We start from the raw sequence: 15266 nt of genomic DNA on the forward strand, positions 1-15266 counted from the left end.
TACAGTTTTCGAGATAATCGCGGTTTAAGTCTGAAAGTTCACATATTAAAGTAAGTAATTATTATATGTTTTATGAATTTTGCACTTATATTATTCAATAGTATATCCATTTATTTAATATTATATTAATTTTATTAATATTAATATTTATACACATATTTTGCAAATGTATAAAAACAATTTAGGGATGTGTTAATGGATATAATATTGATTAATATAAGTGTAAAATTCTTAAAACATAAAAAAATTAAATACTATAATACGCGAATTCCGGGGATGCTATACTAACGCCCATTCATTAATTTTATATAATGTGGATATTACTAGGTCAATGACAAAAAAATTTCCAAAGCTTCAGAAAGTTTTGAAAAAAACTACTGCATCTTTGAATATTCAAAAAACCGATTTTTACTTTCACGAGTATTTTTTCTATATATAGCAAAGTTTCAATGGTATAACTTTCACTGTATATATAAATTAGGCATATCTTCAGTTGCTCGTTCTTTTGTGACATTTATTTTTGCTAATGCTTTACTTGCAACTTTTGCCGTATGCTCCTTTATTTTCGGCGAGGTGCGACAATTCGTTTAAAAATATTTAATTTTATCAATATCATAGGTAAAAATTAAGTAATAACTAAAAAATTGTTCACAAAAGACTTTCGTGTTAAAATAGTACGTGAGACACAGACAATAACAACAAAAAAGAGACATTTGATGGGAAAATGTGTTTTGTAGCAGCATATTGACATACATATGTATTTGGAATATTTTCGGGGGAAAAAGTTGGCAATAAAAAAGGCTTAAAATAATTTAGCCATTATTAAAAAAAATTTATTTATTTAAAAAAATATCTATGGTAGTTTTTGTGAAAAAATCACCACATTGGCTTTCGTAATAACCGAAAAAGCACAGTTCGACTACATGCATTTGTAGGAACTTATGACCAGAGGTTGTGTAAAAAGTGTTCGAAGTTAAGGATTAAACACGATTGATAAATAAAAAACGTATTGAATTTTAAACAATTTTAAAATAAAACGGCTATCTAAAGCTATCTAGTGTGATTACAAAGGAGAGATGTCGCAACAAGTGCATGACGCTACCGTCTTTGAGAGACGGTTGCGACCAATATATGGTAAGTGATTTATGGCACGTGTGAGCAACAACAGCATGTGGACGAAGAATTGTATGCAATTATTGATATGAAATGGAAAAATTTTTGTCAAAATTTGCAACCCAAAAAAACATTTTCATTTATATTCTTAGATAGTTTGGAAGTTGGAAATAATCGCAAAGCTCTTCAAGAGACCGAAAAACTTCTAAAAAAACATCCAAATATGTGGTGTGCTCGCGCATTGAAAGCGTTAGCATTACTTCGACTGGGGCGATATGAAGAGAGTCAGATTGTTTTAAAAACTGTGAGCAATGAGAAACCGGTAGATGATCCAACATTGCAGGTGTTATCATTTTGCTATAAAGAATTGGAACAACGTAAGTAAATATGTATATAATAATATGTTTTTCCATTAAAGTATACTCGTATCCTATATATGTAACAGTTTAATGAAAATCAAAAAAAATAAATAAAAATAAAAACAAATATTCAATTAAAATACTTTTGTAAGAAGTTTTTCCAGAAAGAGATTATTTTATTATTATTTATTCTTATATTAATAGTTTACATCTGTTAGATTATAAATATATATAGTAATGTGCAATTAAAGTGATATATGTATATATAGTACGCCCTAATGTATATACACACCTGCATTAATTAGCTTTTTAAATGTGATAAAAATAATTCTCAAACACCCAAATGGAATGAGTAGATGATTTTTAATTCGGATCTACATATGTATATAAATACATACATATGTTTGTAAATGCATACGTATGGATGTATTCTTCACACCCTACATAAATTCGCTGCAGAAGTAGACGACTTAAATTTTGGTTACAAACTAAAATTAATTATTTTATTAATTATTGTTTAATGAAAGTTTTGTAGTGAGAAAATTTAAAAATTAGATTCAATGAAATTGACAAGAAATAACTAGTTATCAGAGAAAAAATCAGAGTTTTTGTAAGAAATACTTGTAAAATGTTGTGGAATCCTTACTGTCAAAGCATAATTGATGTCCAAATATTTTTAATATTTTAATCCATACAAATTTAAAATAAATGTCAAATCAGTCGGACAATTCCCAAATTACGGAACTAATATACGTTACGCAAACCAATTTAGCCGAATTCTTTGTTAGTAGCATTCCAAGCAATTACATATTTACAGAAATTTTTGTTGCACTCATTAAAATATAATTTTAGTTTTTTGCCTGCCGCCAAATGCACATTATTCATATCTGGCATGCGACAAAATTCATGTAGTTATAAGTAGAGTCAGCTATTACCGTGGCGCATACACTACATATCATAAGTACCACCGAGATTAGCGAAAAATATTAATTTATAATTTCAAACATTTAATTAAGAGGGTGGAAACATGCTATAAATAATTTTTATATGTTCATATTTTTCAATTTACAGTGGACAAGATTGTTTATTTGTACAATAATGCTGTAAAACAATCACCCGGTAATGAGGAACTATTAGCCCATCTTTTTATATCGCATGTGCGCTTGGAGGATTTTAAATCGCAGCAATCTGTTGCGCTGCAATTGTATAAAGCTCAACCAAAGACAGCGTATTATTTTTGGGCTGTAATGAGTGTTGTTCTTCAGGTATTCAAATTGAGTTTCGTTTTGAATATGATTTACAATTTCACTGTAATTTCAGGGCATACGTGGACCAGAAAGTAAATTTCCGGAAAAGACCAAAATTTATTTAGCGCTTGCCCAGCGCATGGTAGAAAAAATGATCAATGAAAATAAACTAGAGTCCGAACAAGAAGTTTTTCTTTACTTGCATATTTTAAAACTACAGAAAAAGTATAAAGATGCTTTGGAATTCCTTAGCGGTGCTCTATGTGAAAAACTGTATCCTGGCGCTCCCGTTTATATGAAAATCGATTTGTTAAAAGAGTTGAAAATGTGGCAAGAGACAAATACCCTTCTAAAAAACTTGTTAAAAGATGAGTGAGTATTTTTCTTTTGTAAATTTACAGCTATATATTAATAGTAATAATAAAAAAATATTTGATATGAAATAGAAATAAGATCTATGTAGATAATGTAAATTTAATTCTTATTTGAAAAAGTCGGGATCGTTGGGACTATTACCAGGATTTCTTAATAAGCTGTTTTGAATTGCTGAAAGATGCCTCACAAAACACTCTGACCGAGAAAAATAACGACGAAGTAGCCATAAGTGAATTAAGTACGCTAGATGAATGCCATGAATTTCTTTGCCAGGTATGTTATCTATGTATTTTATTAATAAATAGTTGACAAATCTTTTGTTTATTTTATTCAAAATTCCTATACTTGTTTTACTAACTCTACAGATGATCGAATCCGCTGAACGCAAAGTACGTGGACCGTATTTAGCCCGCTTGGAACTACATAAGCGGATGCGTGCACAAAGTATGGATGCAGAAGCTTTACTTGGTGACTTTTCTGTATTAATAAATGAATATTTTCGGCTCTTTGGCGACAAACCTTGTTGCACTCACGATATTGCGCTCTTCCTGCCCTCCATTAGTATGGAAGGTCGTCAGCAGCTAGCTAGTAAGCTGTTACTGGAGAGTGGAATTAGTTCCACTACATTACCACAAGATGTAAGTAATTTAATGATAAACAAACTGTTTTTTTTTGCAATGAAATTTCAAAACCGTTCCGTTTTTCGTGTGATAATTTAGAAAGAACAAATGCAAAAGCACATCTGTGCTTTACAGATTTCACGCATTTGTGGTTCACATTTAGATTTACAAACGGAACATTTACTTGCATTTTACACTGCCCTAAAATTGCACTACGAACACGGTTTAAGTTCTTTTGGTAAGAATTTACTACACACCGATATGGGTCCATCTGATCCGTACGCGCTATTGGCCGCAAATGTAATGTATGATGTAAGCTTGAGAGAACAAAGATCGGATCGAATTTTCGAAGCGCTATGTCTTTTACAATATGTACTGCGTAATAGCACCAGTAATTTCCATGTAAAATTGCTTAGCCTAAAGATATATCATATGTTCGGTTGTATGTTGGGCGCACAAGAAATGTACGATTACTTGGATATCAAGCAAATACAGCTCGACTCGATGAGTTACATTCATTGCAATTTATTGCCATTGTGTGGTCGTTTCTCTATGGCACGCACAGTTTTTGACGCGACATTGAAGTTTTTCACCAACAGCTACAAGGAACGCTTAGAGTATATTACATTGACATATCGGTTTTGTACATTCTCTAAACTTGAAGAGTTTATGAATTTTAAAGAACGACTTACAAATAGCATTCACTATGTCAGTACTTCTATAGAGGCGCAATTGTGTGATTTGGTTATGTTATATGGTAATGTGCGACAAAATCTAGCAGCATATACAGCTATGAGCATTGAGCCTGCTGAGGATCGTATTTCATGGCATGAATTATCGGACAATCGCGATTTGGGCGCTCTGATACGCTGGGACCCGGTGCATTTGGTTAATGTTGACGAAGAACGCAAAGAATCGTTTGATCAAGAAGTGGAAGTGTTGCAAATACGCCAACTTCTGTTGCGTTTAGTAGCATCGTTTGTCGACATTTTCCACCAAAAACCGAATTTAGACATAGCAAATGCAACGGAAGATAAACAAAATATCGATGGAAATATTAATAGCAAGAAAACGAATCAAAAAACCGTGAATGCAAACAGCAACAGCAATTCTAATGATATGGAAAGCGCAAGAGAAATTGACACAATCGAATTGCTTCGCGATTCATGGTCTGGATTATTTCAACGTCTGCGTCTCATGAACTACAAGCCACTGTCAAATCGTTTTCTAGTCAATTTATTACCAACTAGACTGCATCTGTTACTTGAAGTGCCATATGAAGAGTTCTTCAGTTCGCTCGCACAGCTTGTTCTGGAGCTATACAGCGGAGCGAGTAATTTGCCAATTCAATGTAAAGTGGTTAGCGACAATGCGACTAAAATTGTACAACTATGTGTACAAGTTATAACGGAAAGTGACTCAGCGGCGGATGGTCTTTGGCGTAGACGCGAATGGCAGAATAAGGTGGCTGCGTGTTTAGAAGTTAGTGTGTGTCTAAAAAGAAAAAAAAAGCGCCTTCAACTAATTTGTTATGATTATTCTAGATATTGTCGTTATACGCTTTTGTATTGTCGGTTATATACGAAAAATTACAACAACCTGTTAAGACCAAACCCCGAAGAAAGACTGGTCAGGAAAGCAATAGTGACTTCAATATCATAAATGAGAAGGAACGCAGCCAATTACTGATCGAGTTAATGCGTCATATGAGAAAACAATTTCAGAGTTGCGAAGCAGCCATAAGTACGTACATTTTGTATATGTTTCAAATAATTTTAAATAGCTAATTAAGATCATTAAGTTTATTTCAAAAAACGTTGATTTCTGTTTTTCTGCAGCTAAATGGAAAACACCGACTTTAGCTCGTGAACTAAACTCTTTTATGGCGGATATGTCGCTTAAGCCAGAAGTAGAAGCAACTCTCATTGGTGATGTCGCTTCAATATTTAAGGAATCTCATGAGCTTATGGTTTCGGAACTCCGGAATTTAATCAAAGATAAAATGCGTATGTTGAGCAAGTAGATTTCTAACGATGGTCGTTGCCACTTACAACCGTGTTTTTCTTTGCTGTGCAAATCAAACAAAATATATAACAGAAAACATAAAATTCAGTAGTTATAAAACGAAAACATGAAATTAAATGAGAAAATGCTATTAACATCAATATTGTAATAAAAAGTTGGATGCAAGTTTATAATAACAAATTATAACATTAGGAAAGTTTATTTGAAATTCAAAAAAAAAAAGAACTGAATGGAACAGTACTCTTTCATATCCTGGTTATTTAATTTATCCATTCTTATTATGTAATTAAAGCGTTTGCGTACAACTTATGGACAATAAACGCGTATGTTTTGTTATTTAATTTTTAGTTAAAAAAATAAACTTAATTGGGATATTTATTTCATTTGATTTTTTTACATTCTAGAAGCAAAACGTAATGGAAAATTATTACTGTTTTGCACTTTTAACAACAAAGTCTATCCTTAATTTTGCCCAATGAATTTCTGTATATTTGATACAATAAAAGTGAATATTCAGTGTGTAATTTAATAAATGTAATCATTTTCGTTAATAGTTGACTATGATAGTGACAAATCCTTTACAAAACGTGGAAACCACAGTGTGATCTTTTATGCCAACATTCATATAATAAAGATTTTGCTGAATATTTTACTGTTTCTTTAATATTCATATATAGCTTAACTGTAAAAAAAAAAAAATAAATTGTAATAATACAATCGTACTAACTATTTTTAAAATGATCGAGTGGTACAATTCAAATTTTTTTTTTTTAGCTTTACAAACAGTTGATTCAGACAAGCAAAATTATTTAATCATTTTTGCGACCCAAGATCATTTTACAAATATTTACCATAGGCTGTCTTCGCATACAATTTGCCATGGTTCAACTTGAAAATGAAATGTTTTACAGTAAATAATCTCTACACTTAGTAGCCAATGTCAATGTCTTGACAAGTTTTTATTACGAATTTAGTAATTCTTCACATACGTTTCCTAGACTTTCTTCACGTTTGATTTGCTTGAGCAGTATTTTGGAACGAGGATCACTCTGATGCAATAGCGTTTCCAAATGTGCTCGCAGGTGATGAGCACGAGAAAATCGTTTACCGCAAATTCCGCATCTATTTGGTAAATAATATTGATTGTATTAAAAACAAAGCTTTAAATAATTAGTAATTAAGATATAAATATTAGCCATGAGTAGATACTTACATAAAAGGTTTTTCTCCCGTGTGTGTTAGCGTATGAACTTTTAGAACACTGGAATAGGTAAAGCTTTTTCCACAAACATCGCATGTATAAGGCCGTTCATTGCGATGAATCCTATACAGAAATATTAAATATTTATTGCCCAATATAATAATAATCATTGCGAACTTTACCTCTCATGCTTAAGCATTGTGGATCGATCAGCAAATGTTCTTTTGCAATACTGGCACGCATATGGCCGCACACCGGTATGTTTGCGGATATGGCGCGTTAGTTGAAAATTTAGATGAAATGATTGCGAACAGATTCTGTGACAATTCAAGATATTTATTTCGTTTATAACCTTTTATGCGATAAATACAACACCTGTGTTTTGTAAATCTTAACTTACTCGCATTCATATGGTCGTTCATTACGATGTCGCCTCATATGCGCCTCTAGCGCATACTTACGCGGATACACATTACCACAGATGTCACATATGTGAATTTGCTTATCTTTATTTGGTTGTCGGTCATTTCTCACACGTATAATAGCCGCACCGTCCGACGATATACCTAATGTTTTCCTTGAAGGGCTGGGATTTGTAATCTGATTTTGAGGTGTTTGGAGTTGCTGTAAACCATCTCCGTGGTCTTCAACAATCAGATCATCCCCATTGTCACCATCCTGCAACCAAATTTCTGAGTATACTGCCACTTCTTCATAATCAATCGCCTCGTCGTTAGTGTGACCAGATTGCTGCAGACTTTGTGCAACTGATGTTTTTGGACTATACTCCATTGTGTACTCTGAATTATTGTCCTCATCTTCGCAGTCATCAGAAGATTTGCAAACAAATTCACGCAGATAATCGTCAGAATTTTTGCATATTATACGAAACTTATGTGCGATTGTAAGGAATGCATTACATTTCGTACAAATACGGGTTGGAAGTTCAGGTTCGGTGAGAATCTGTTAACAAATTATCTTAAAAAATGTAAAATATTTTATATATTCAAAAATTTGCCTTTATGCCTCCACAACTTTCAATTTTTTCGTACAGACATATTGAATCTGCATCTTGGTCGAAAATAGACGCCATTTCTTCACCTTCTTCACTATTTTGTAGGCATATACGACACATTGATAATGTATCAACTTCCAACTTTACATCCATAATAACTTATTTTTACTAATTTGCAATTAATATATATTAATATGTTAATAAATAAGGTAAGTTCTTTTTAATATAAAATTATTGTAAACATTGAGACACCAACAATACTAAAACGTCAGAATGAGTCGCGGTGTTGCCAAATAAATTTATAATTTTGGTGAAAATGTTATTTTATATGCAAGTGGTTATGAAAGAAATTACATTTTTCGAAAACATGCCAAAAAATACAACACTTTATTTACAAGAATTCTTTCGAATTGAGAACAGTTGGAGACAGTATGCCAAACAAACTTTGGCAACGAAGAAACAGCATACTTCATTGCCAACTATATTAATAAAATTGAGTATTGTAAATGTTTTGTGCGCTTCTAAATAAATAGTAAAAACAATGAACGAACATTGTTTAAGTAAATGGATCGTTTGCCGAATTTGCTTGAAAACGTCGGAAACTGAGATGATTGCTATATTTGATGCGGAGTCAGATCTTGCTGAACAAATAGCTGATTATGGCTCCATCGCAGTATGTAATATTGACAATACTTTAGAGCTACTTATATATAATTATATTTTATTTCATGTAGATGAATGAATTCCAACATTGGTCAGATCGAATATGTAATAGATGCCTTTTATTGCTAAAAGCAGCAGAAAAGTTTCGAAAGCTTTGTCAACACTCAATCAAACAATGGCAAGATTTACATCAATTTACTGAAGAGCGCAATCTAAAAGAGCCTGTTGATAAAACCGACGAATTTGTAGAGATTTTAAATAAAAGCAGTTCTAGTAAACATACGTCTGAAAACAAAAAATGTGAAAAATCTTTAGTACTGATTGACGAGCCAAGCCAAGAAGTAGGTGATGAGAATAATTTTGTGTTTGAAGTTATAGAAGGCTTTACGGAGGATTGTGATGTAGCTGATGATAACATATTAGATTCGAACGAGGCTGAGGTTTGTATATGCTGAGCATTCTCATGAATCTTAAATATCCATGTAAACAAATTTAAACGTAGCGTTGCCATCGAGCTTAATAGAAAATCAAGCGTTGCCAAATTTCCTAAAGGAAGATCTTACATTCGACCGTTATTTCTAGGTATATTTTAAGAAATTTATATTCATTTCCAAATCCTATCCATATTTGACCGCTTTTCGTAAAATATCTTATTATAAATTTAAACCAGTATGTGTTTTTTCTCAACACTTTCTGCTTTATATATAAATATGTGTATATTTAATTCTTACTTTTTAGTTTGTGGAAATCGAAGCTGATCGAATGGATTTTTTGGAAGATGCGAATACAGAACAATCTGATGAACTGGTATATTACTCCAATACACAATACGAGGAATTAAAAGAAGAAGAAACTCTTAGCTCCGAGGGTCATATTGAAAAACTCTTATGTGGAGACTCGACACACAAATTAAAAAAATATCAGCAAAAAGTTAGTGAATCAGTCGAATGTGAATTTCAAGTGAATACTAAAATTGTGTCCTTAAAAGCTCCAGTAGCACGAGGCCGTAAAAAAATTACTAATGTAATGAAAACTACGCCGAAAAATAAAACTGAAAACGGCAAAAATTCCTCCAGGAATTGGCAAAAGAAGACAAATAATTTTATATGTAGTTATTGTGGTAACGTTTATAATGAAAAGTCTAAATTAACATTACATTTAAGGATACACACCAAAGAGAAACCGCATGAATGCGAGTAAGTACAAGACATTCCTGTATATATTAGCTTATTTTAATCATATACATTTATATTTGTTTTTTAGAATTTGTCATAAACGATTTTCTCAAACGCCTCAATTGGCTCGTCATATGAATTCGCACACAGGTAACCGACCATTTAAATGCAAGTTTTGTAAAGCTAGTTTTGCAGATCCATCAACTTGTATTAAACATCAACGGTTCGTTAAACAACGTTTATATACAAAAAAAATATTTAAGTTATATAATATTTTACATAGGATTCATACACAGGAGCGACCGTACATTTGCGAAACCTGCGGCAAAGCATTTTCTTATTCGAACGTACTCAAAGTTCATGTCATGTCCCATACAGGAGAGAAACCATACAAGTAAATATACCAGCTTAATTTTTCGTTTATGTTGTAATTGTTGAATTTTTTTAGCTGTAAATACTGTGGAAAAAAATTTACTCAATCACATCACAGGAGAACCCATGAGCGCACTCACACATAATAGAAGAAATATGTTATATATATACTTAAGAAATTGTTTTATCTCTGCCAATTGGTCGGTGATAAAAAAATGTTATTGGTAAATTCATATTTCTTTAGCAAATTTTTTTAATTTTATTTATTTGGGGCTACTTTATATGCATAGTTGTAAGTGGAATAAGTATTTCCAGAAATAATTCAATTCTTCGATTTGAATCGGTTTGTTAATGTTGATTCTACAACATTTTTGTCATTGTATAAATCTAGGCTTATATAATGATTTTTGTACGAATTGTTAAAAAAGGCCAACATACATATTTAGTCGTAGCATATACGTACTCGTATGTGTACAAATATTTTCAGAGTTGTATTTCGTAGGAACTTTACATTAATGAATTAAAATTAAAATTGAACTTATTTTCTGTATTATACAATAGAACGATAAATTATTTATGACAAATAATAATTTTAAAGGGATTTATAAAAAAGTAGTGGACTACAAGGCATTTTAGTATATTTTTTGTATTTTCATACTCAAACAACCCTGTATATGCGCTGCCAACTGTACCCGAAATGTTTCGAAGATTGACATCTGCAGGCCTTGTGAGTCAAAGTGTGAAAAAGCAGACCAAGCAGACTGGCATCGCGTCACAGCGTTCTCGTATTGTAACATTTTCTTAAAAACAAAAGATATATTGGGTGCATTGGCACAACCAAGGATCCAAATAGTAAACATCAAATTATGAAATCTAGTTTAAACGAAAAATGGATTGTATGCAGGGTTTGTTTAAAGCAGCCCGAAGAAGTGATGACGACTATATTTGATAGGGATGACGAAAAAGACATGACGCAAATGATTTTGGAGTGTGGCGGAGTACCAGTAAGTATTTGCCGCGCGCAAAGTTATTTTTATTAACTAGTTCTGCCGTATGGTTTTTCTGCGACTACTTAATATATTTCAATGCAGATTAAACGTTTTGATCATTATCCGGATAAAATATGTTGCAAATGTATAAAATATTTGCGTGTGGCATATAAGTTTCGTGTTACCTGCCAGAGGTCACATAAACACCTTAGTAGATTCATAGCACCAGCTGTAGTAGATACACAGGTTGAGGAAGAAGTAACGGAATATTTACCCATTGAGGTGGAGGAAGTAGAAGCTCTGAAAGTTGAGCCTGATCTTACTGAAATTAAGCAGGAACTCTCGGATCCGGAGGAAACTGAAGTTCTAGATATTTATGAGCCAATTGAGGAAGATGCGGAGGTTTTTGAAGAGTTCGACACAATTGATGTAAGTAGAAACTGAATTAATCGTGGTAGATTTATAATAATTTTATTACTTATAGCGGTCAGGCTCAGCTATTTCCGACGGTGCCGAGTACTTAGAAGATATTAATTATGAATTCCAATATTCGGATGAAGAGTATGTACCAATGAAAGAAGAGGCACCTAAGCGAGGTAGAGGAAGACCGCCAAAGAATTTAAAAAAAGGAGCAGGAGCAACATCTAAACAAACAGTAAATCGGGATTTAGTTAAGAAAGAAAAGACCTCGCCGGCAAAGCGAGGACCCAAACCGAAAAAAGTCAAACCTACGTCATATATTTGCGATATTTGTGGAAACATTTATCCATCGCAAGGACGTCTTACTGAACATATAAAATTGCATAAGGGTATCAAACCGCATGAGTGCGAGTAAGTATTAATAAATATGTAACATTAACACGTGATAAATATTGCTTATTTATAAAACACATTATAACACTAGGATTTGTGGACACTGCTTTGCACAGACACAGCAATTAACGCGACATATGAATACTCACACCGGAAATCGCCCATATAAATGCAGTTATTGTCCAGCAGCTTTTGCTGACCTTTCCACTCGTAATAAACATCATAGGTATGTTCTTCAATTTTTTTAATATCAAACAATTATTGTTTATGTATCGTTTCATAAATAGGATACACACGAATGAAAGGCCATATGTATGCGATGTTTGTGGAAAATCCTTTACATATACAAACACTTTGAAATTTCACAAGATGATACACACGGGAGAAAAACCACATGTGTAAGCTTTAAATTTGTGTACTTCGCTACATGTATTTTAATTGTTTATTTATGCAGATGTGATATTTGTGGTAAAGGCTTTCAACAAGCTTACAAACTGCGTAATCACAAAATGACACATGAGCGAAAAGGCGTTGGAGTCAAAATAGAACCGATAGAAGTGGAAACATTGGAAAGTTATCACGAAGTAGTTACCGCTACCACGCAGATCTTAGAAATATAAACTAACAACTTTTCTTTTCATAAAATATTTCGGATTTTTATTACGTTTATGCAATAAATGGAAAGTTATATTTAAACTAAATACACACAAATAAAATGCAACTCTTTATTTATTTAATAAAGTGCTGAATGTAAAAACCACGTTAGACCTCAGACATATTTTTAAAAATTTATGTAGCGGGCATTTATGATTATTTGATTTAATATAAGCCCTTGAATAAAAATAGAAAATACTAAACATGGTGTTGCTAATTCATTTTGTTTTTAAATATAGAGCTTTAGAAAAGTACTCGGTAAAATAATAATTAAAAATTTGAACTTATAACACATTCCGGTTTCTTTAAAAAAAAGCGAAATCGAGCGAAGGGCTTGAAATGCTTGTGGATGTCAAATAAGCCTGATATTGCAGTCTGGCTATTGTAACTGATTGAAGTTCTACATTAGTTATGTGCGAGTGAACTCAACATCCATAGGCTCAATTTTAATACGGACCATCTGATTATCTTTTTTAAATTTGAGTTAAGAATAATACTTGGTTTGTTTTGGTAATCAGTTTTATTTAGATAAATAATAAAACATAAAAAATTATACAAACACACATATTAACGCTGCCATAAACATATTATTTTTATTTATATCAATATTATTATATTTAAAAAATTGTTTTCGTATATAGCAATAAATGTAATTATTTTTATAAGACTAGTGTTGAATACATACTCGAGTATATTTTGATTAGTAACATACATACATATGTAAACATTAATAGATAAATATATGAAACTTTTATAGGACAAAGTCTCTATGTAATCGTCGGCAAACTCATATCTCTTTTTCTTTTTTTATAACTTTCAAAAGTGTTTTTGGTTAGTAATCCGCTTTGTTGTGCCGTTAATATCAAAATGAATATTGGGAGTTAAATTATTTAACTAAATCAACCACGTAATAATATTTAAATAGAAAAAATTAGTTTAAAATTTCTTATTGGAAATAATTTAATTATAATATTATTGATTTATTTTGAATTAATAAAAATTCATGCGAACACATTTATTGTAACAATATTTTTAAGAAATAAAAAATTATAGCAAATAGCCGAACACAATATGTACATACTTGTATATATTTAGAACCACAAAACACGTATTATAAGAGAAGTTGGTTATATTTACCAACGATCGAGCGATTGCTTTATTTTCGGGTATACTAGAGTGTTTCTACTTGTCATACATTTATTCTCAACACTTTTTTTACATTGTAATGCTTTAACTGTTCATTGTAAAATATACGGAAATATTATAGTATTTTATTTGTTTTATTTTCCATGTAGTAAATATATATTTTTATTTGTGTGCGTGTGGTTGTTTGCTTTTGGACTTTAATATATTACTGTCACCAAAATTCTTATATGTAGGTATATATACATATACATATATAATATGTGTATATAAAGTAATGCAATAGTTAGGTTTCATTCATCAATCAAATGCATGTGCCCAAGGCGATAATATAATATAATATAAACCAGCATTTTTGCCTTGTAATATTAACATATTTATTTGTAAATGCGTACACTTACATCGAGTATGTTTGTGTGTGTTGGTGGCTATAATATTATACACATACGTTTAATTAATATAATTCATTATAATACTTATAGTTATTTGCTATTCTCAAAGAGCGCCCTACCACAGGAAATTAAGGGAGGGGAAGGGTGTCGTGATTTCCAGAAATTGAGTGAATAGTTTAAAATGAGAATGCTTATGATAGGTGATTCGAGAATCGAGCATTTATTTAAACATTGTGTTTACCGATAACTGAACCTTTTCTTGCTTTTATAGATTGTCACGAAAAATCCGGCAAAGCTGTTGCTAAAGGAGGGCAAGATCACATCCAACGTAGAAATACGTTGGGAAATTCTGAAATCCAAAATACCCAATCCACTTCACTGTCTTCCCGGGTTGATAAACCCTTTGAAAGACGTTAAAAAACTCAACCCTACGGCAGAAACTCGTCTAGACGTTGATTTTGAAATATTATATATGAGTAAATTTGAGTGCGTTTTGATGGCCTTCAGTCAATCAATGATAGCAATATAGAAAGTCTTTTTGTGGATTTGCAATTTGTGCGCGAACCGTGGAAAGCAATTTATAATGAATGCAAAATCGTGTCCAGAAGCAGAATTATTTAATAAGTTGGATTTCCAAACAATTATCGCTGCATTCGCTGTCGCCAAAGCTCGAAAAGCTCACTCTAAGTTCCAAATAATTAACATATGTACATTCGATATACCATATGTATATGCAAAAGAAATTTTGAAATACCATATAAATTTGCACTCAAGCCTTTTGAATACTCAGAATACATTTTTCTAGGAATTCTTCGCGGCCATGTAATAGCTATACGTCGAACTTTTGCTTGCGACACTTTTTCGAAGCTCATAAAATATTGCAATTTTCACTATTTTGTTTTTATGCTTTTCTGATGCATTCTCCCACTGCTTCCATATTTGAGTGTAAATCTGTGTACACATGTCCGAACCCATGTATGGGGGTGTAAAATACTGATGAGCAGTCACATCAGGTCAACTGTTTGTTTTTCTGTATGTGCAATCATCGGGACATATCAGTATGCTTGACGTGATTGACCAGAGTAAACTTGTACATATGTGTTTTAACGC

General features: G+C 31.9%; 3 protein-coding genes across 4 annotated transcripts; 2 read left to right on the plus strand and 1 right to left on the minus strand.

Moving 5' to 3' along the window:
• Window positions 1-528: 528 nt before the first annotated feature.
• psidin (phagocyte signaling impaired) lies at window positions 529-5964 on the plus strand. 2 transcript variants are annotated; one of them, XM_014233250.3, is made up of 9 exons: window positions 529-1134; window positions 1266-1490; window positions 2544-2737; window positions 2793-3091; window positions 3214-3367; window positions 3460-3732; window positions 3814-5196; window positions 5259-5457; window positions 5553-5964. In XM_014233250.3, the coding sequence occupies exons 1-9, from the start codon at window positions 1077-1079 to the stop codon at window positions 5735-5737; spliced, it is 2970 nt and encodes a 989-aa protein (XP_014088725.1). In that variant the 5' UTR covers window positions 529-1076; the 3' UTR covers window positions 5738-5964. The 2 variants fall into 2 exon arrangements, with proteins under 2 accessions (XP_014088725.1, XP_069968472.1); XM_070112371.1 differs by lacking the exons at window positions 529-1134; window positions 1266-1490 and adding an exon at window positions 2415-2433.
• A 420-nt stretch (window positions 5965-6384) lies between these two features.
• LOC106616566 (transcription factor Ouib) lies at window positions 6385-8223 on the minus strand. The gene is made up of 5 exons (XM_014233282.3): window positions 7959-8223; window positions 7341-7903; window positions 7123-7257; window positions 6953-7063; window positions 6385-6861 (listed from the first exon to the last, which is right to left on the minus strand). Exons 1-5 carry the CDS (start codon window positions 8106-8108, stop codon window positions 6702-6704), a joined length of 1119 nt encoding a protein of 372 aa, XP_014088757.1. The 5' UTR covers window positions 8109-8223; the 3' UTR covers window positions 6385-6701.
• A 169-nt stretch (window positions 8224-8392) lies between these two features.
• idc (identity crisis) lies at window positions 8393-12683 on the plus strand. The gene is made up of 12 exons (XM_014233281.3): window positions 8393-8628; window positions 8690-9058; window positions 9357-9814; window positions 9882-10016; window positions 10077-10187; window positions 10242-10308; window positions 10966-11169; window positions 11257-11583; window positions 11639-11985; window positions 12059-12193; window positions 12255-12365; window positions 12422-12683. Exons 1-12 carry the CDS (start codon window positions 8497-8499, stop codon window positions 12585-12587), a joined length of 2562 nt encoding a protein of 853 aa, XP_014088756.2. The 5' UTR covers window positions 8393-8496; the 3' UTR covers window positions 12588-12683.
• The last annotated feature ends 2583 nt before the right edge of the window (window positions 12684-15266 follow it).

This window comes from Bactrocera oleae, chromosome 2, assembly GCF_042242935.1.
Source record: "Bactrocera oleae isolate idBacOlea1 chromosome 2, idBacOlea1, whole genome shotgun sequence".
NCBI classification, from domain to species: domain Eukaryota; kingdom Metazoa; phylum Arthropoda; class Insecta; order Diptera; family Tephritidae; genus Bactrocera; species Bactrocera oleae.